General features: G+C 42.3%; 1 protein-coding gene across 2 annotated transcripts in view; it reads left to right on the forward strand.

Moving 5' to 3' along the window:
• The window catches only part of LOC124709146 (tropomyosin-1), a 100,672-nt gene that overhangs the window by 56,574 nt on the left and 21,389 nt on the right, over positions 1-22,709 (forward strand). The window contains exons 7-10 of one of the 2 annotated variants that reach the window (XR_007005392.1): positions 158-233; positions 349-411; positions 7,234-7,303; positions 13,490-13,809. Coding sequence is in view for 1 of the 2 variants with exons in the window: in XM_047240818.1 (XP_047096774.1) it covers positions 158-233; positions 349-411; positions 7,234-7,303 (209 nt within the window). In the remaining variant the exon portion in view is untranslated. The remainder of the gene's footprint in view (positions 1-157; positions 234-348; positions 412-7,233; positions 7,304-13,489; positions 13,810-22,709) is intronic. The other variant, XM_047240818.1, reaches the window with a different exon arrangement.

The following is a 22,709-nucleotide window of genomic DNA, read 5'->3' on the forward strand; positions in this document are numbered from 1 at the left end:
AATGCGGTGTTATGAACAAGCTACAATCACAGTTTTTGTACGTCCTTAAGCACAGTACGAATCAGTAGCTGTAGACATCTGGTTAAATTAATAAATCAATGTGGTAGTTTAACTATTTTCGATAATACTTTTAATTTGGACATTTATTCCTTTTCAGCAAGATCATGGAGCTTGAGGAAGAGTTGAAGGTCGTCGGTAACAGCTTGAAATCTCTGGAAGTATCAGAGGAGAAGGTAGGTGTCCAACAGTGTAGCAATGTTCTTATCGATGTTGCGCGACAGCCAGACATTTGTTCTGCAGTATGTTTTGGAAAAAAAAGAAAGCTCACAGTTCCTGTTTCCCTTTCAGGCCAACCAGCGAGTAGAGGAGTACAAGAAGCAGATCAAGACCCTGACTGTCAAGCTAAAAGAGGTACGTCAAAAGACTCACTGCCACTGATCTTTAGAGTTATGAATTGATCTCGCTCATGAACTAGCGAACTCTCAGCACATAACTTTTTTAATCTCGTGCTCTGAAATTGTGCACCGATATTTATGATATTTAATTATATACATCGCCTATGACTCTCTGTTAAGTCAGGAAGGAAAGAAATTGCAGGGATCTAGCTCCTATATATGACACATCCAAATTCTTTTGGAAAACAGTGATATAGTTTTCGATGTTTGCTGTTCTTGTAATTTTTTGCTTACATTACTGTATCTCTTGTCAGTATAATTTACTTATTGATATTGTAAACATGTCCTAATGACTATTCGCTCTCCTAGTACGATGTTTATCACTGATTTCATGACTTCATTGTTGGCCTGTTCTTTAACATCTGGTCATTTAGTCATTCAGCAACCAATAGTTTCTAACGCCTTTCTACTGCACAATGTTTTCTAATTCCTCCTGATTCCACTTCAAAATTTTGCCACGCTTCACATCCAGATAGTGTTGCTGCCCAAATATACAGCTTCAAAACGTTTTCTGAGTTTTCTGCTACCGTTGACACAAGCAGATTTCTTTTGGAGAAGAACTAAAGAGTTCTGTCATTTTGCTTGGTGCTGCTTCCCTAGTTTCGTGTTTAGCTAGTTACTTTTAGCGTAGTTTCTGCACCTCACACCTGTGTGTATGTTTTTCAGTTTAAATCGAATTTTTTTTTTAATTTACCAAGAAAGTCTTTGCCGTGTGTGCGAATTTTTCCTGCTCTGGCGCTTCTTTGACACACACATGGAACAACAATAGTGATTTACGGGAACATGTGATACATCCTACCTCTTCCATTTCTCTCTACATATTAATCCAATCCGAAACATATGGGCGAGAGACGTAAAACTGTTAGTACTCTTATTAACGCGTTATCTTCTAACGGACTTTCTTGAGGTTTTGGTGATGATGCTATTGTGTGAATCTATTGGCTCAGCTCCAGTTTTATGGAATTTTCGAGTTCCTCGAATGCCCCCCACATTAGAGATGTTAGTAACCACACAGATGTTTCATCATCATTTGTTGCCCACAGTCTGCATAGATACTTATTTTACCGCTACGCTTGTTAAGTAATTCTTTACATTTATTGGCTCTCCACCTTTTTCGGTGTTCTGGTATTCATTTTGTCACTACATAACCGTTTTGCGCTTTCACCTTACCTACCAACTAGTGTCTTTTCTTCCTTATTTTTGTCCCTTTCATCATCCTCTTTAAAGCATCTGTCGCTTCCTTTATCTCTTTAAAACATATGTAATATTTGTCTGTTTTCAGCAACACATCTTAAAATTTCCACAATCTTGTATCTTTCTGTCCTATTTGTTCTCCTCAATACCCATATTTTGAAGGCCTCCAATCTCTCATCTTCCTTCCTCAATGTACACGTATATGTGCCTTACAAAACTACACTCCCGTCTAAAATTTTAATTTTTTTCCACTGTTGTCTGCTTAGTTTTCCTCATAGTGGCTTCCTGCTGTTGAAGCCATTGGAATTCTGCTTTTAAATTCTCGGATGTATGTCATATCCTCCTCTATTAAGGTGTCTAAGTATTTGAAATTTTTACTTGTTCATTTGGTTTCTTTTCTGATGTTAAGGTCGTCATATTTTCTTCTGTTTCCACGCCCTTATTCTTGGTTTTTGTTTTGCTGTTGATTCTTGTCCCATACACGTAGCATGTTGCACTCAGGTCTTCTACCATTTTGTTTATTGTGATTTCATCCTCAGAGGAAAGCACCAAATGTTCAGTGAATTTTATACACTCCTGGAAATTGAAATAAGAACACCGTGAATTCATTGTCCCAGGAAGGGGAAACTTTATTGACACATTCCTGGGGTCAGATACATCACATGATCACACTGACAGAACCACAGGCACATAGACACAGGCAACAGAGCATGCACAATGTCGGCACTAGTACAGTGTATATCCACCTTTCGCAGCAATGCAGGCTGCTATTCTCCCATGGAGACGATCGTAGAGATGCTGGATGTAGTCCTGTGGAACGGCTTGCCATGCCATTTCCACCTGGCGCCTCAGTTGGACCAGCGTTCGTGCTGGACGTGCAGACCGCGTGAGACGACGCTTCATCCAGTCCCAAACATGCTCAATGGGGGACAGATCCGGAGATCTTGCTGGCCAGGGTAGTTGACTTACACCTTCTAGAGCACGTTGGGTGGCACGGGATACATGCGGACGTGCATTGTCCTGTTGGAACAGCAAGTTCCCTTGCCGGTCTAGGAATGGTAGAACGATGGGTTCGATGACGGTTTGGATGTGCCGTGCACTATTCAGTGTCCCCTCGACGATCACCAGTGGTGTACGGCCAGTGTAGGAGATCGCTCCCCACACCATGATGCCGGGTGTTGGCCCTGTGTGCCTCGGTCGTATGCAGTCCTGATTGTGGCGCTCACCTGCACGGCGCCAAACACGCATACGACCATCATTGGCACCAAGGCAGAAGCGACTCTCATCGCTGAAGACGGCACGTCTCCATTCGTCCCTCCATTCACGCCTGTCGCGACACCACTGGAGGCGGGCTGCACGATGTTGGGGCGTGAGCGGAAGACGGCCTAACGGTGTGCGGGACCGTAGCCCAGCTTCATGGAGACGGTTGCGAATGGTCCTCGCCGATACCCCAGGAGCAACAGTGTCCCTAATTTGCTGGGAAGTGGGGGTGCGGTCCCCTACGGCACTGCGTAGGATCCTACGGTCTTGGCGTGCATCCGTGCGTCGCTGCGGTCCGGTCCCAGGTCGACGGGCACGTGCACCTTCCGCCGACCACTGGCGACAACATCGATGTACTGTGGAGACCTCACGCCCCACGTGTTGAGCAATTCGGCGGTACGTCCACCCGGCCTCCCGCATGCCCACTATACGCCCTCGCTCAAAGTCCGTCAACTGCACATACGGTTCACGTCCACGCTGTCGCGGCATGCTACCAGTGTTAAAGACTGCGATGGAGCTCCGTATTCCACGGCAAACTGGCTGACACTGACGGCGGCGGTGCACAAATGCTGCGCAGCTAGCGCCATTCGACGGCCAACACCGCGGTTCCTGGTGTGTCCGCTGTGCCGTGCGTGTGATCATTGCTTGTACAGCCCTCTCGCTGTGTCCGGAGCAAGTATGGTGGGTCTGACACACCGGTGTCAATGTGTTCTTCTTTCCATTTCCAGGAGTGTACATTCAGTCATTTTCTCACCGAAAGTATACCCTTATTCTCTTAGAAACATTGCCTTAAAATTTCTCCGAATATTTAGTGAACTTGGTGGGAGAAATACGGAATCCTAGTCTTATCCCTCTGCCTACTAGACTTTCATTTGTTATCTCTTCTACAATTTGTGCCTTGACTTTCTGCTCCATGTGTAGGTTCATAATTGGGCTGCTCTCTCTCCAACTTATTTTTTTTTCTCTTAAAATTTGTAGACTATTGTCCCAGTGTATTCTATTAAACGCTTTTTCCAAGTGGGTATAGATAGACAGGTAAACGAAACGTCTGTGTTTTTTTCTCTCTCCTGTTGATGTTAATAACCGTGTTGCGTCTCTCAGTTCTCTTCTGAAACGATGTTGTTGTTCATCTATTCAGCTCTCTATTTTTGCGTACAATTTCCTTTTCAGTACACTCAGAAACACTTACACTGCATGTAGTATTATGCTGATGGTCCTGAATTGTTCACATTTATTTTGTTTTTATTTTTCTTTATGGGTACCGTCATCATCGTAACAGGTCTTTTGCCCACTCCCCATGTTCATACGATTCATTACAGAACAATGTAACCTCTTTCATTCCGTTACTTCCTAGACTCTTAAATAATTATGCTGGCGGTTCTCTTAAATACTTATGTTGGCAGTTCGTCAGCTCATTTCATTAGGAGCCCTTCTCGCTTCATCTTCCATTAAATGATACCCTTTTTTTATCTTCATGAATTGCTTGTTCATCTTAAACAGATATTCAACATTATCTTTTTTTGGCTCATATAGTTTTTCTATGAACTCTTAACATCCGTTCAACAAGTCTTTTTGATTACGAACTAGAATACTGTTCCTATGCCAGTTATCATTCCACTTTTATTTCTCTTGTTTCCTCCAAACGCTATCTTTTTAACTTGCCTATACTTCAATTTGTACTTACCTTGATCCTTCAGCTACTCTATTTACTCACATTTTCCCCTCATCCATTTCGCTTCTGCTTCCCCTGTCTCTCTTCCTAGGCCATCATTTAGTCTTCTATACATTCTTCTCCTTTCATCTGTTGCTATATTTTACCATTTCCCTCTCTCCTCTGTCTTCGTCAGTTCATATAGCTAACATCTATGATTTCAATCAAACTTATGGTGTATGAACGCCTTGGCCACAAACGAAAGTGGCAGAAGCAGGAGTTCTAGATGGCCGAGAAAAAAATAGCATTTTTGGCGCTGGTAGGACGAGGCATGAGCCATTTATGTTAGCATAGTTTTCAGGTAGTGGTTGGTGCAGTGGTAAATGTACAGAACAATAATCCGAGGTTGGTGGGGAGGAATCCCTGTGCGCAAACTTTTTAAAAATTTGTTTTCATTCTGTGTTTTTAGGTCACTTACAATGAAAATAAACGGAAATGATGCTCATTATATTATATTTATTAATAGTTTCATAAAAGGCATGAAAAGGAAAGGCAAAGGAAGATTTTGGATTGCAACTAAATTTTCAGGAGCTTTGCATATAAGTTTATATACCTTAATTATTTTGCAGTTGATTTTTTACACGTGCTGGGGTGATATTCATCCTAAAAGCAGCGGAAGCAGTAATTTTCTCTGCATTTTGGACACGATATAAAAGCCACATTTTTACAGTAACATGGTTGTTTTAAAATTTCTATAGAAAAAAGAACTTGGTTTACATACATAAAAGGTTCTCTCTCAACACACAGCAAACTACGCTTAATGCATCACTTCGCCAAATATTTACGAGGATAACTGGTGAAGTGCGGTGGAATGTGTTTTGATGCAGTCTTCTCGGGATTTCTTGGAAATTTATTTTAAATTCAAAATTTGCTTCGCCTTTCCTTTTCATGCCTTTCATGAAATTGACACAAAGACAACACGAATTTAGAAAACATCGTTGTTGTGAAACACAACTTGCTCTTTACTCATACGAAGTGTTGACTGCTATTGACAAGGGATTTCAAATTGATACCGTATTTCTAGATTTACAAAAGGGTATTAAAACTGTACCACACTAGGAGTTTGTAGTGTAATTGCGTACTTATTGAATATTGTCTCAGTTATGTGACTGGATTTTCGATTTCCTGTTGGAGAAGTCACAGTTCGTAGTAATTGACGGAAAGTCATCGAGTAAAACACAAGTGATTTCTGCCGTTCCCTAAGGTAGTGTTATAGGCACTTTGCTGTTCTTTATCTATGTAAATGATGTGGGAGACAATCTGAGCAGCCGTATTAGGTTGTTTGAAGATGACGCTGTCGTTTATCGACTAATAAAGTCACCAGAAAATGAAAAAAAAATTGCAAAACGAGTTAGAAAAGATATCTGTATGATGAGAAAATTGGCAATGACCCTAAATAACGAAAACTGTGAGGTCATCCACATGAATGCTAAAAGAAATCCGTTAAACTTCGGTTACACGATAAATCAGTCAAATCTAAAGGCCATAAATTCAACTAAATACCTAGGAATTACAATTACGAACAACTTAAATTGGAAGGAACACACAGAAAATGTTGTCGGGAAGGCTAACCAAAGGCTGAGTTTTATTGGCAGGACACTTAGAAAATGTAAATCTACTAAAGAGACTGCCTACACAACGCCTGTCCGTCCTCTTTTAGAATACTGCTGCGTGGAGTGGGATCCTTACCAGACAGGATTAACGAAGTACATAGAGAAAGTTCAAAGAAGGGCAGCACATTTTGTATTATCGCGAAATAGGGGAGAGTGCATGATGACCATAATTAAAACAAAGGCGTTTTTTGTTGCGACGGAATCTTCTCGCGAACTTTCAATCACCAAATGCGAAAAAGATTTTGTTGGCGCCGAGTTACGTAGGCAGAAACGATCACCTCAATAAAGTAAAGGAAATCAGAGCTCGCACCGAAAGATATAGGTGTTCGTTTTTTCCGCGCGCTGTACGAAATTGGAATAATAGAGAGTTATTGCGAAGGCGGTTCGATGAACCTTCTGCTTGGCGTTTAAATGTGATTTGCAGAGTATCCCTGTAGACGTAGATGTAGATATTAATTGGAAAAATATATTAAGCATTATTTTGGTTTATTTGCAAAGAACTGTAAAAATTTATAAGAAAGAAAGGAAACGAAAGTTTTCGGATAGAGACTCGATTCACTACCCTCGGATTACCGTTCCACACTCTTTCTGCTGCGCCACCTGCTGCTGGAAAACAACTCCAACATAAACACATGCCTATCAGGTCCATGCGAAACTTACTATTCTTTTTATGCTTCCCAATCTGTAACTCTCGCTTCTGTCACTTTCATTTCTGGCCAATCCCTACCATCAATTTGGACGAAATCGGTGATGACGAATACTCGCGGTCCCCTTGTAAGTAATGATCACAGAAGAAAAATATGATATTAGTTACGTGTATCATCTGTTTATTAAAATGTAAAAGCTGTTGCCGTTAAAATACTGTGTGTGTGTGTGTGTGTGTGTGTGTGTGTGTGTGTGTGCAAGTGCGTTGTTTTTAGCTTCATTCGCGGTGCGCTGCGAGCAAAGTGGGTGTCTGTAGTCAGTGGTATAAAGTTGTGCTGGTGTGCCTATGTTCCAGGCGGAGGCCCGTGCCGAGTTCGCCGAGAAGACGGTCAAGAAGCTGCAGAAGGAGGTGGACAGGCTGGAAGGTACACACAGCGCATCTGCTCATTCCACACTCTGCTCCCTAGCGCCCTCTGCCGCTACGCCCCCAGTGGTAGCGACAACTACGGATCGCACACGACAAAATATGGCATTTTCAGGACTGGGTGACATGACTACCCTGAACACATCTTTCTTTTTTTTTTGTGCATATTCGATTTGTGAATCATGAGTTGCTTTTTACTGTAAAGTTAGCGAATATCAGCTGTCAACACGTTCTGTTTCTAATAACGGTCGGGAAATGCATATGTACGGATATAATGGAAAGCGAGAGTTGTAACAAATCGTATTCCATGAAATCGTACTCCTTATACATTTGTTCTAAAGGACTAGAGAAGCTAAAGTCGAATCCTGAAACGAGTCACTACCACTGGGAACTGTGTAAAATATGTGATATCCATTGTACATAAACAATTCTCATCACTGCGGCTAGCTAATATGTATTTAGAATTTCTTATTTTCTCCAGTGAACTTGCAAGTGGATTCTGCAAGATACCCACCCCTGTGTCATAAAAACAGAGCCCTCCGTTTGGTCACCGTAGGGAGATATACGAGTTTGTTCCCGTAATGATTAAGTTTCGCTATATTTAAAAATGATTTCATTTAAGAATTAGTGGCTTTAATACCAGAATGCAGGAAACTTGTCGACAGGTTTTACGAAAGTATCTGTTCATCATCAAAGAGATTTCAGCCAAAGTATTGTGATTCTCTAATTTTTCGTAAACCAGTTCCTCAGAGTATCAGTGAACTGTAATTCTCGAATTCCGGTGGGTTTTAACGGTAACTATGTCTGTTTTTCGTTGTAGAATAACTTCAATATGGCGTAATTGTATCTGGCGCTATACCTTGAAAGCTACCCTACCTAAAATCATCCACATTATCGAGATAACAAATCTCAGCGGACACGGTATTAGTCAGTCCATTTAAGTAGCACAGTGGTCGCTATGGAGCTCTGTAGATTTGAAGATCTCGTGACAGACGGTCATGTCACCCTCTAATGCTGACGTAAATCGGGTAGTTAAGTGGTGTGTAGGTGGCAATCGATTGTGCGGAATTAGCGCAGTTAGAAGGGTTGACGTAGATACGTGACAAAAGGGCAGAAAGGATCCATCGTGTTTGGACGTTCCCATCACCAGAAAGTGAATTAAGTTCCACAAATTCTAGGCGTATGAACGACGACTGTCCAACTTGCCTACAAGGAATGGTTTATCATTTAATACAGTATCAGAACAATGGCCGTAATAAGACGCTGGCAGGGGCAGTGACAGTGACAGGAGACACAAGTCAAACTTTATCACTGACATTGCTGCATTTAGTGAATGGACATCTATGTCAATCAGTTGGGAAGCGGAATTCTGGAGGGTACTGCATGCTACGGACATTTGGATCCTGGTACATCGTTAAGGGCCACTGACTGCAGTCATACAGGTAGCTGCACATCTTCAATGGATCAGAAAAACTGGACAGTATTTGATTGGGGGCGTGTGGTACGCCATGACAGGTCTGAAGATTGCCTCTTTTAAAGTGATACAAGGCGTTGAGTGCATCGACGGCCGTGAAGTGTGAGAGTGATGAGTGGTGGGCTGGAGGGCCTCGTGGAAACACAGTTGACAGTAAAGAAAGACTCCAATTCAAGACGCATCACAACTGAGCGAGCCAAAAAAGTCTCTTTGCTGTCCATGGCCGGCGCTGAAGTATGGGCAGCGGGTTCTGCCCTGAATGCTGAGAAGGTGCCGTGCAATGATGATGACAGGCCTGTAGTAGGCCGGCAGCCTTTCGAGGACACGGCCATTGACGTCAGTGGCGAGCTACTTCCCTCGGCGGCGTGGAGACCTGGTGGCCCTCGCTCTGCGCACGTCACTGCGGCGGTATGTGGAGGAGGGTTGACTCGCTCCCCTCTGGCAGCAAACGGGTGGCAGCTGCCGCTGAGGCGCCAAATCCCATTAGGGACTCAGCGTCGGCGGCAGCAGGCGTGGACGTCAAGTCGTGGGGCTATGGTACCAAGTCCAATGAAGGACTTATTGCTGGCGGAATACATAGTCCGGTGTAGAGCTCATGGCTGCTGCTATTCCCCCTCTCCACTCGCTGTCCGGATTAGGCGTTATAGTGGAGCTGCTGGTTCCCGGCGACGAAAAGTCCCCTTATCTCAATTATACATATTTATATGCCTCTGCTGCTCATTTGTTTCGCAAAAGCCTGCTACCTAGTCACGTCGCCCATAACTGGAGACTTGGCCTGGTGTGGTGACGTCGACCCACTTGCTTTATGATTATTGGCGTCTGGTACAGTTTACTGCTGCACTCAGCTATAGTCTTCTCACAATCCCCTTGAATGTCTGTTATTGTGACACTCATGTCGCTATCTCAGTGCCCACCAGCAATACTTCGCGCAGCTTCCTCACCCCTTTTTATTATTTTTGGTAAAGACTTATTAATGTTGTTCAAAGTATGAGTAGGACACTACAGCCACTCAAGGCATTTAGGCCATCATATGTGGAAGGTGTACTTTAGGCAAAGATCGTTCTGTGATGTTTCAGGGGCGTTTTCTGTACCATAGCTTGGGGCTATTCATTCAGATTACTGACACAGTGAAGCAGGACGTTTAACATCCTCAGTGAGCTTGTCTTTGCTCCCTCATCTTTATGGCGAGTATGCTGTGGAAACCTGTCTTCCAAGACAACAACAGCCGTGTTCATAGAGCTGCACACATGCATCCCCGGTTCGAGGAACAACTCGACCAGCACGCTAAATCAACCAGTTTTAATGCCACAGATTATGTATGGTGTTATTTGCAACAGCAAGAGAAACCTAACAAAGAATATTCCTGCAATTTGGTAGCTCTACCACGTCTAATTATGAATGAGTGGCTTCTGCTGAAGATGGAAAACCAGAAAAACTTGCAGACTCTCGACTATGTATAGTAGTGGACTGTCGGAACGCAGCCAAATATGATTATCAATTATAAGTAAAATAACCTTTGGCTGCAGGGATGGTTTTACAACTTTCTTTTACCACGCGTTCGATATCGGGACTGCCAGTCCTAAGTTCAGATGCACCTTAAATAAACATCTAACAGATGTTATGTATTATTTTTCTGCGTCACAGTTGGCTGTCAAGTGAATGGTAAGTGTGCATGCCCCACGTGTACAGTACCACACAAAATGATAGCTCACTAGAGGCAACAGAGTAGAGTCTGTTGCTGACGAGTGAGGTGTTACTTTGTGTGGTATTGCATGGGGCTTGTAATCTTATGATTCGGTTGACAGCCGGCAGTGATCCAGAAAAACAACAGCTAACATCAGTGAGACGTGTATTTAAGGCTCATCTGAAATTAGGACTGGTAGTCCCGATATCGATCGTGTAATAAAAAAGGTAGAAATCATCCTTGCAGCCAGAGGCTATTTTATTTATGGTTGCTTGTAGACTGTCGTCAACGTCGAACGGATGCCATTATCAAGACCAAAGATACTGTTTAAAGGCATCAGCGTGATGATTCTTGGGAGGTGACTATCTTCTGGTATGCTCTGATGACCTTAGTGCTCAAACAGTGTGACGCAGGGATAGTAAAATCACCCATGAAACGTCGTAATACCTGTTCGGAAACAAACTGAGGTTTCTCCTCCGCCGGAGACCAAACGGAGGTGCTCAGCATCCCGCATCACACAGACGAGATGCGTAGTCCTGAAGAGGACCGTTTCGGGGCGTTCCTAGCCACGAGGATGCATTCCGACATCGGAAAAGTAGTACGTAGTGGTAGTGTGTGGCTGTAGAAGAGAGCTAACACGTGTAGAGTAGCGAGCAAGTAGTCGCACCCATCTCAAGTAGTTGTTAACCAAACTGCAAGGTAGAACGCTGATCGCTATCTGCTAGCGTATGCCTTTGTCTGCAATGCATGTGTAGCTGTAGTCTATGTGATGCCTATTTGCTGTAGTTTCTTAGTGCAATTTGTCCGTAGTTAGCTATGAAGTACCAAGTATGAACAGTTATTATACCGATGAACCTGGAGTGATTAATCAGGAGTCTGATGTACTGTGATTCAAATAATGTATGAACTCCACTAACATTTATTGTTATTATTACTTAACAGTTTCATTCGTTAGTTTCTGTTTATTGGGCCACGACAGGTAGGCTATAACACCTTACAGAAATGCCACTTTACATATTCGTAATATCATAATGATCCTGGCATCTGCCACAAGGAAAGCTAGAATTTGTTGAGTTTGCTTTAGGAGAGGATTGCTTTTGCAAGTATTCGAGTACAAGGCATCTACGGATTTCAGATTAGGATTACAAAAATTATATGACACACGGTTGCGTAAACACTCACATATACACTGTTAGGGTATGTATACATATTGAAATTACGAAATACTGCACTGTAGCGTGTCCTGTGTGAACTGCTGCTTATGAAATCTTACGAATTCCACTTGCTGTAAGCATTGTTTCAGACAGGGAATAACAAACGACATGACCTTTATGCTGGCATTCCGACAGATGTGGAAGGTCAAAGATGTTTTATCTGGGCTGCAGTTCAGTAGGATATGAAAGATTAAAGGCGTAAATAATTGGCAAACAATGCTGTACAATCGCAATAAAGTCAGGAGATGATCAATTGACCCTTTTATTGGAACATGTTACGTGTTTCGGGATTACACCCATCTTCAGACATCACAAATTTCAACTCCTTCCTATCGACTCAGGCGTACAGCCTTGACAACTCAAAGAAAGTGTCCAATAACATGTAACTATAAATGCGACACAAGCAGTCTTGATGCAGAGCAGCAATTGAACATCTCATGACTTTATTGCGATTGTATGGCATTGGTTGCCAAGTATTAACATAAAAATGATCGCAAGCCTCAGACGGGATTTGATGCCCTGTATATCATAAAGTTGTAAACCCTTGCTTAGATTTTTCCGACAAAACGACTTTTTCGTCTATCATGCAAGACAAACAGCCACGATGTAGACTGCGAGCTTTAACTGTTCACTACTTAAGAGACTTTCCAAGACAGAGCTATCAGTATTTACAGGCGTTTTCCCTTCTTCCTCGAGAAAACTGCGAGTAGCTCGAATTACTTTCAAATGCCGGAGAAATGTTTATTTCCTAAAAATAAACAATATTCATGGACGGCTACGAAGTCTTCACTGCGAGATTCCCGGTTAACTTGCCGCGTCAAGTTCGGATGAAATCCCACATTTCGATGACTGCCTCAATTATCGTCATCAGCCCCAGAAGAGGTCAGTAAAATCATCAAAATCTTGGGATTTTATCAGATTTTGACGTGGAAATTTGAGAATTTTTATCCAGTATTCACATAACTTTATTTCTATTAGCGGCTGTACCATGCTGAAATTTTGTCCTTTAGTCCGACACTACGGGGATCAAGATCTTGTGTTATCTTGACTCCAAAACTCAGCCACTGAATCTGCTCAGTCATGTTGAATGTCACGTTTCTCAATAGCTTCTTTAACTGCTCGATAACTGAGATATAACTGTGAACTCAATAACTCAGGACCAGTTACCAATCAATGCGGATATGATATAAAATGGAGGGTCGGTTTGTCTACATACGACGCTCACACAGAACACATAAATCTGCCAAAGATACAAAGCATTAGGCCCTGTGTAAGTCTATCCATAATTCACAGTTTTATCATGTGTAATGCTCCTTTATGCAGAATATAGATGCATTTGAAACTCAATGTGCTGTAGTCTAACTGTCATGGACCAATCGTCATAATACATTTTGCCATAAGACAACGAAATATTTCATTAGTAATGAATCGGAGTCCATAGGCTCCCAGTATCAAACCACCAATTCTACATTCCTGAACGATCTTCCTAAACTCGTCGGTGGAGTTAGCTTTTACCTTGTGCGTCTTGTAATACTTGTAGTCAAGTAGATCTGTAGTATTAATTCACCTTGTAGAAATTTTTGTACCTAACAAATTAGCCTTTCTGTTTATACTTTGTCTAATACTTGTAGTTTTGTCAACGTGTGCTTGTACGTGGAGCTTCGAATATGTTATTGCATTGTTGGAGATGTCAAATTTACTTGTGTTGTCATAAACGCTTTGCTATTTGCCATAGCCTGTGTATTGTGTGAAGTTGCGCCAGATGTAACGCTCCTGGCTTCACTAACTGTCGGCATTGCTTGCTTCGTGTTCCAGACAACCTATTCAACGAGAAGGAGAAATACAAGTCGATTACCGACGACTTGGACTCCACGTTTGCCGAGCTTACAGGATATTAAACAAAAAAATACCGCCTCCAAAACAAAAAAAAGTTGCACATGCAAATGTCTGTTACTTGTCTACACGTCTCCGTTCTTCTCTCACAACAACAACAAAAATGTGTTACTGTTCTGTCCGACTTAACAACGCATTGTGTGTGTTTTGTGCTGTTGCCAAAAAAAGACTTTTCCGGGTGATACAAACAAAAAAAGACAGACTATTAAGTGCCGCTGCCTCGTGAGGACTGCTGCAAGAAGGTAGTAAGCTTTCTTTATGCCATATCACATATATAATGTTTAAAATATTTGCAACTCTCTTTTTTTGTACATCTTCTTAGACAAATCTTTTAAAATTGTAGTGATATTCTTTTACTCTTTACTTTGACATCTCTAAGCCTATTCATAACTATCTTTTGCTAGTAAGTAACACTAAAATTGCTGCTTTCATATAATGGTAACTGTAGTTTTCATTTATTAATAATATTGATCTGTAGTTAATATAATTTAGAGTGCTTCAGTAGATAAGTAGACTCTTCCTTCTCTTATGCTTAGATCTTAGTTTGATTACTTACTGTAGGCTTTTGTATTACAATTGACTCTGCAACAAGCTAAGTTAAAAGAATAATACTTTCCTAATAACCACAGTAAAAAAAAAAAGAGACAGCCATAGGAGCCTCTGCAGCAAGCTTGTTTCAGGTGCTCACATGTCAAGTGCTTCCGGCGTGGCTACACGAATATGATTCTGCTTGAGCTTGCAAAGTGTTTGTCTGCTTCAGTTCACATGGACTTTCACAGCTTGCAATGGTACCCCGCTTTCGTACTGTCAGCATTTCAGACACAAAACTTTCACCAGACAGGTCAACAAACTCTCTCTGTGGTATGAAGTCATTGCTGTTCTGTAGGTTTCATGGGGCCTTTTCCTAACCTGTTAGCTATGTTTACCTATGGATTTAGCCTCTATTTCACCGATAGTCATGTGTTTCGCGGACACATTATGTCTCACGTGTTAGTCACACAAAAGTTTTTCTCCGTGCGGATGTAGCTGTACAAAAGAACGGCACCGACGTCTAGGCCAGGCTCACATAGTAGTAACTCCTCCCAGGCGGACTTTCGTCACGTGATGCTGTATGCGGACGACATTCATCTGTGTGTGTCACCTGTGAGAAGACTGGCGTCCCCAAACTTCCTCTCTCTCCCAGCCTGCAGACAGTCACTCTAATTGGAAGTCAAGACAATAACAGGTGGACTAAAAATAAAGACCGGACACGTGCGAATAGGACTTGCGCTCTGAGCGTTCCGTAAAAACTTAATTACCAATATAGACAGTTCGTTTATAGGTTTCGATGAGTCAGTTTGTGAGAATCCAAATGTGTGACATAAATGGCCGGATACTTCGATCTCATTGATTTAGAAGTTCACATTTCTTATACAGAACGCCAAGGAACCGTAGACCCTAGTATTTGACATTTCTGCTTGATACCCTTATTTGCCACTAGTGAAAAAAATGGGTCTTAACAACAGACAGACGACAGCCTAACGGACAACAAAGCATTCGTACATTCGTACTGGGGTTCCGTTTTTACTGGCTGAGATACGGAAATCTAAAAAAAAAAAAAAAAAAAAAAAAGAAAAAACATTGTCCGCTGTCTGTAAACGTAATAATAAAGAGAGTGAACTTGATGGTATCCGAATACAAGGTTAGTTGTGAACATCTTCAATATGTCACTTTGTATAGGAGTCAGGGGTAATACTAAGAAGTAATAAGAAACGGGACGATCGCTTATAATCAGTGTTAGGGAAGGTCAGTGGAAGACGGACTTGTTGTAAAGGATCTGGGAAAGTGCAATGCATCTGTAAACGAGATTACATTCGACGCACCAGTGTGATCAATACCAGATTATTGGTTCGGGGTTTGGAATCTCTATCAAATCGGCGTGGCAATAGAAATCGAAAAAATTCAGAGGCGCGTTGCTGGAGTCTTAACAGGTCGCAATAGCTGGCACGGGATGGTTACAGTAATAGTAAGGGAATTCGAGTGAAGAAATGTGGTGTAGTTGTCGCGAAACATTGTCGGATAAATTTAGAGAAGAAGATTGTGAGACTGTTATGCTGCCGCTGTCGTATATCTCACATAGGGACCAAGAGAAGGTACATAAATAAAAATATTTCCGCTCGCTATAAAAATGGAGCAGGACAGCAAACCAATAATATTTGTACGAAGTACCGACGGTGTGCCGTTTGCAGGTGGTTCAACACGTCACTCTCAGTAAAACAAACGAGCTGATAAGATCTGCGGAGGATGGAAGGCTTACGGGCAATACGAAGGCTATTCTGAAAGTAAGGTTCGAGTGGTCGCAGAATTGAAACCACAGTGAAAATCAAAAACTTTTTTTTCTTTTTCTGCAACAGTTAGCTACATCCTACAGCTACATCCTACATAGTCACCACACTGACGCAGACATTGGTCTTAGCCTTGTACCAATTTCACAATCCCTCGTTATAGGAGGCAGCCACGTGTGCTTTCCGTCACTTCTGTACGTTTGTCTGCAGTTCGTTTCCTGTGCCCAAATGTTGTCGTCATAGCCAGCGGCTCATGTAAGCAGAGATGAACATCAAAGGGAGCTAAGTTCGGGCTCTATGGCGGGTGGTCAAACACTTGCCATCGAAAACGCTCCAGGGGCATCGTCATTGCCCCTGAAGAGTGCAGCCGAGAATTGTCGCGAAGAAGGATGGACTTGTTCTTCGCACTTGATAATTACCTAAATGTTTAAGCCGATTGTAGTCACTGAAGCAAATAATTGCAACTGGATTAGACAGTTTCCTCGATTTCTATATGTGCAATAAAATTTGACTTCGACGTTCGTAAAATTACTAAAAAAGATGTAATAAATATTTTCGTTCATGGTGCGCCTCAGCGTTTGATGTGATATGACACCTAAGCTACAATGTATCTAGTAGCAGAGATAGAATAATTGGCAGACTCAGTCAATCACAACGTTCTAGCATTTGTGCTTTACAAACGTGACATTCAAGTCTCTACAAGTGTTCAGTTTCATGTTTCGTCAAATACAATATACCTCGTTGATCAATAAACATGAATGTATCGAATTTGGAAAACTAAACATTGCACTGCCACTTACATTCAGTTTTAATGTCTGATCCGCTAGATTATACATGTTAATTTTTGACCAACAGGTAACATAATATCTGACAAAATTGGAATCTTATTTATTTATAGAAAGAAAAGCTCAACCCGGTCCTGAAACCGGGTTGTGCTTTCCTTTTTAGAAATAAACAATTTTTACAACTTTTGCAGATTTTATCATTGAGCTTGAAAATTTTAATAGTCGAATGGACTTTAAATGCTGAAATGTGGAAATACTATGAGTGTGAAGCTATCCTTAAGTTATTAAAATTGATTGCAAGTAACATATTGGAAACATCACCTTTGAATGTCAACACGGCCTTAAATAAACAGGATGCACTCGTGTTGAAGGAGCATTTCTGTTATTGACAGAACTGGCACTACAGTAAACTTAAATCTGTATAGAAGGACTCCTATTTCAACCCGTTTCACTACTTACACATTACACATAATCGAACTTAATGAAATTTTTAGAATAGTACTCAGAATAAGAGCTTCGCCAAATTATTGCCCATATTTCAGAAACGGATTCTTGAAAGGTATGAAATGAAGTTTTTTGAGAGATAATTGTTGCTTTTAACATAATACAGTTACATTACTGTAAGATATGATGCTATTTAAATACTTTAGTGGACAAAAGAATTCTTTCAGCAAGAATAGTCTAATAAATTACATCTTACCACGAGAATTTTAATCAGCTCAACCCATTGGAAGGTGTTAATTACGCAATAAACCTATTTCTGCAGTACTGTAATTCAGATATTAAAAACAGGTTTTCGATTGTTATTCGCGTTCCATCTTTTCGTTAACTACGACTGTTTCTAAGGCTTTTTGGTACTACCAGAACTTCGCAGTAACATGTGAATGTTTGTCATTCGTTTGTACGTTGTTTTCCAAGTGAGGCACACTCAGAATTCAGTACTTGTGTATTCCAATGGACTGACAGTTATTTACCTTTTTTCAGTGGAAATAAATCACGAATCAGGCTATTACGAACATTAACGAAATATGAATTCGTGTAACAGTGCCAATAACACATTGCAGAAACTTTCATAGTTTCATAGTTTTCAAGTAAATGTCTACCACGAGATTTTATGAGGATGAGTTACAAGTACCTTATTTTTTTCTTGTAATTACTTGACGGACAAGACACATTATTGCAAATAGGGTGTAGTAAATAATTCACGGTTCATGGTACATTTTATGCGCTCACACAAAGTTTGTAGTTTTATGCTACACTTTTCACATCAGACCTCACTATGAAGAATACATTTGTTTTGTCGTAACAATTGCCTGAACTCTGTTATTGCAATGTTTTTGCGTTAAGCACTGAGTAACATGCAGTACTTGTTCATGAGGCTCTATGATCTAAGATGCGTCAAGTGAAGTGTTTACTACAAATTGTTACTAATTACCGTTTGTTTTCTTCTCTACGCCATTCACTTGAACAGGGGGATACCTGGTTAGCGGTATTATTCAAATCTTTATTCTGTTGCTGACCGTAAGCTAAACGTGTGCAGAAAATGCCACGAGAAACAATGTAAATATTCCTGAAAGTCTCTGCGGAGATGTTCGCCAGGTAGACGTACTACGGTGAGACAGGTGGAGAGCAGGGATGCAGACGAGTGAGTGGCTTCGATCCGCTACGAACAAACACGGTGCATGCATGCTCCGTGCCCCACAGCAAATGTTTGTCTGCCGAGATTGGCTTCCGTCTCATCTCTGGCTAAATGACTCTGGGAGGCTGGCAGAGGGTCCCCGACGTGACTTTCATATCAGAATACTGCGCACATGTATGCTTTGTTGGAATGCGACTCTGACTTCCTTTTGCCATTTACCGACTTGTAAGAGTACAATTATTGGCCACACATCGTTCACGAATCATTGAGTAACATTTTTCCATGAGGTCAAATCTCCATAAGGTCCCGTTCCCACTGTCATAATCATCATGATTATCATTACTATGATCATCATTATCATCATCATGATCTTCATCACTCCTTTTCTGATGTCACGTGTGTTTTACTTTTTTTGTATCCCGCCTGGGAGGCGGCGCGTGGGTAAGGAACAGGAACAGGAAAAGGTACTAATCTCTCGGTACTGCAGAGACGGTTTAAGCACCTCTATTAGTGGATAAACATATGCAAACATATTACATAACTTGCAAGGTGGTGCGAAGTTGAAGCGAAGTGGTTCAAATGGTTCAAATGGCTCTGAGCACTGTGGGACTTAACTTCTGAGGTCATCAGAACCTAACTAACCTAAGGACATCACACACATCCATGCCCGAGGCAGGATTCGAACCTGCGACCGTAGCGGTCGCGCGGTTCCAGGCTGTAGCGCCTAGAACTGCTCGGCCACTCTGGCCGGATGAAGCGAAGTGTCCTGGCTGACTGCACCTGATGAAATGGGCTGAAACAGTCGCGGAGCTCGTAGACCTCGACAAAACCGGATAGAGAGCGCTGTCGTCTGTGTCTCTCGTAGTGCTAACTTCAGAAACTATGTGACATCATTATTATCGATACCACAACTTTCTCGTGGAATTGCACAAATGATATCCTTGGCCATCCCAATTCCCAGTCAGCTTCACTTAATTTTCATAACAGTCATAATCAACTCCAGTCCTCCATCACTCCCAGTAATACACAACAGGTATCATCCGCCTGCTTAGCTGTGTGGTTACGTGCTTGCCTCCCATGCCTGGGATCGATTCCAGGCCCGGGTTGGGGATTTTCTCCGCTCGTGGACTCAGTGGTGTGTTGTCCTTATCACCATTTCATCCTCATCACCGGCCCGCAAGTCACCCAATGTGGCGTCCACTGAAATAGGACTTCCACTCGGCGGCCGAACTTCCCCGGACGGGGCCTCCCGACCAATAATGCCATACACTTATTTCATTTGACAACAGGTATCACTCCACAGCTCTCTTAGAAAATCTTCGTTTCTGCTGAATTCCACATTAAAATCCCACCTCTCATTACCGTAAGAGTAATACACGCAGACTGTCAACTTCTCTCTTCAGGCAGATCAGAGCCTTAATTGTGAATATCCTATTTAGTTTACCATACTCATTCCTGGCGGTTTGTAACCTCTTGATCATTTCTTTTGCTGCTCATCCAGTCATCCTCTTCAGTAGCCTTAAATACACAAACTCGTCAGCTGAATGTATGACTTCATTGTTAACTCATGCCATTTTAGTTTTACACTGATGTTCATAAAAAAAAACACTTTGATCGATTAGAGATAGGACGTTCATATTCAAAGGTCAAGTATGTTCTGGAGAAATGATTAGCATTTCAGTCACCTGGGTTCAGCACATGTCCTGTTGCCTAGAAGGCACTGGGTCCGCCATAGGCCCTGATAACTTGTTTCACACGTGATGGCATCGACGTGTATAAGAAGTGAATGGCGTCCTGTACTATAGCCATCCATGTTGCATTCGCCTGTTCCCAAAGATCATCTGTGGTTGTTGGGGCACAGCACTTCGCCCGCCGTTTCACCATATAACACATATTCTCGATTGGCGACAAGTCTGGTGATCTGGCAGGCCTGGTCAAAAGGCTGACATTCTGTGACACCAAGAAGTAAAGTGTTCGTGCAGCAAGATGTGGTCGTGTATTGGTTGCTGAAAAATGGCGTCTGGGGATGTTGTGCAGAAAGATAATGGCTACGGGTCGCAGGTTGTCACTCACGTAGGTCACACTGGTCACAGTGCTCCGGATACTCACCAACTGTGCTTTGTGGTGGTACCCAATAGCACACAATTCCATAAGGCCTTGAGTTGGCGGTGAGTGTTTTGTGCGAATGCAGTCAGTGATATGGCGCTCCCCCTGTCTGCGGCCATCATTTTCAAACAAACATAAACTGGATTTGTCCGAAAACACTATCTGATGCCATTCCTGTCCCCAGTGACGTCGTTTCATTCACCATTGCGTTTGGCACGTTTCTGCACATTCGTCAAAGGTAGATATACGATTTGTTACACTGCTCCACTGCTAAGTAGTGTGACATGACCCAGCTCGCCGTGTTGTATGGCTTTCCGTGAACCATTCTCCATTCTGCACAGAAACTTGGACTGCCGAAACACTTTGTCCAACACGAGCAGCAGTTTCCCGGATGGATGCACCACATTCTCTCATGCCAATAATGCATCCTCTTTCAAAGTCGCTGATTAGACGGTACGTTTCGCACATATGTCTGCGAGGCATTGGGAAAGTGTGCCAAAGTCACACTGATCCGTTACCTTCGGTTTATGGCGAGATGTAATAGAAAATGCGACAGACCTACTAAGGAGACTGCCTACACTACGCTTGTCCGTCCTCTTTTAGAATACTTTGCGCGGTGTGGGATCCTTACCAGGTATGACTGACGGAGTACATCGAAAAAGTTCAAAGAAAGGCAGCACGTTTTGTATTATCGCGAAATATGGGAGAGAGAGTCACAGAAATGATACGAGATTTGGGCTGGAAGTCATTAAAAGAAAGGCGCTTTTCGTTGCGACGGAATCTTCTCACGAAATTCCAATCACCAACTTTCTCCTCCGAATGCGAAAATATTTTGTTGACACCGACCTACATAGGGAGGAACGGTCACCACTACAAAATAAGGGAAATCAGAGCTCGTACGGAAAGATATAGGTGTTCATTCTTTCCGCGCGCTATACGAGATTGGAATAATAGAGAAATGTGAAGGTGGTTCCATGAACCCTCTGCCAGGCACTTAAATGTGATTTGCAGAGTATCCATGTAGATGTAGATGGAGATGTAGAACGAGAGCCGCGGGCACATTTTGCCGGCGGGCGGTATTGCTCCGCGGTATCGATGTTGGCCTTCAACTGGCGGGCCGACGTGGTTAAAATGCTCGCCATTTCTGCAGAACATACTAATGTACATGTCCTATGAATATGAACGACCTAGCTCGAGTCGTTCAAGGTGTTCCGTTTTTTCTGAACATGAGTGTAGTATGTTGGTTACGCAACAATTTAGTGTCACTATGAGGGTTGCCAAGAAAGTAATGTCGCACATTTTTCGCTTCAACAGTTATTTATTCCACACAAGAATAATTATACACGTGAAAGAACGATGTTTTATCTACACATCCTATTTTTCACGTTCCACCCCATCCACGCTATAACCCTGTCCTAGGTCATAGTTCCGCTTGTTTGGGCCATTAAATGATAGCATTTGTCGAAGACATTTTGAGGACGACGACGAGATGACTCTCGCAGTGAAACAATGGCATCATGACCAGAACAAGAACAGGTACCGACAGGGCGTACACACCAATGTGTCTCTCTGGAGGAGATCCATAGAACACCATAAACGCAATACGTTATCATGCCTGATACGGTGTAGGAAACCTGTTGCCATTTAAAACACTTTCAGTCGTTTCGAAATGGATAAATACGGGTCCAGTATGGTTTTCAAGGTAATCTCATAGAACTCTTCGTGCAAAATAACTGCACGGTCAGCTAACGATGACGTTGGTGGATAGCGATTACGCATCCATCTCTCCAAAGTAGACAACAAAGGTTCAATAATATTGAGATCTGGTGACCGAGATGGTCAGAGGAGATGCGAAAACTCTCCTACCTGCTCTCAAAACCATTCTTGGACGATACGAGGCATGTGAAGAGTGGCCCTTCCGTCTTGGAACGCAGCATCACGATTGGGAAACAGATATTGTTCCGTGGGATGGACCTGACCTGCGACAATGGTTACATAATCCTAGGCAATAATACGACCTTTCAAGAGTAGCCATCAGTTCCACGGAACACTACAATATAGCTGCTCAAATCATCACAGATCCCTCACGGCAATTCGCTCTCGGGACTTAATCTCGACATGATGTTGGACACATTGTGAAATAAGACTCATCCGACCAAATGACATTTCTGATAGTTCCATGGTCCAGGTTAGGTGGCTTCGGCACCACATGTTCCTGTTACGAGTATTTGCATCGCTGATGAGTGGTTTTAAAATTCCTGCTCGTCACGGAGTTCCAAGCTTATGGA

The sequence above is a fragment of the Schistocerca piceifrons genome, chromosome 7 (genome assembly GCF_021461385.2).
Source record: "Schistocerca piceifrons isolate TAMUIC-IGC-003096 chromosome 7, iqSchPice1.1, whole genome shotgun sequence".
NCBI lineage: Eukaryota > Metazoa > Arthropoda > Insecta > Orthoptera > Acrididae > Schistocerca > Schistocerca piceifrons.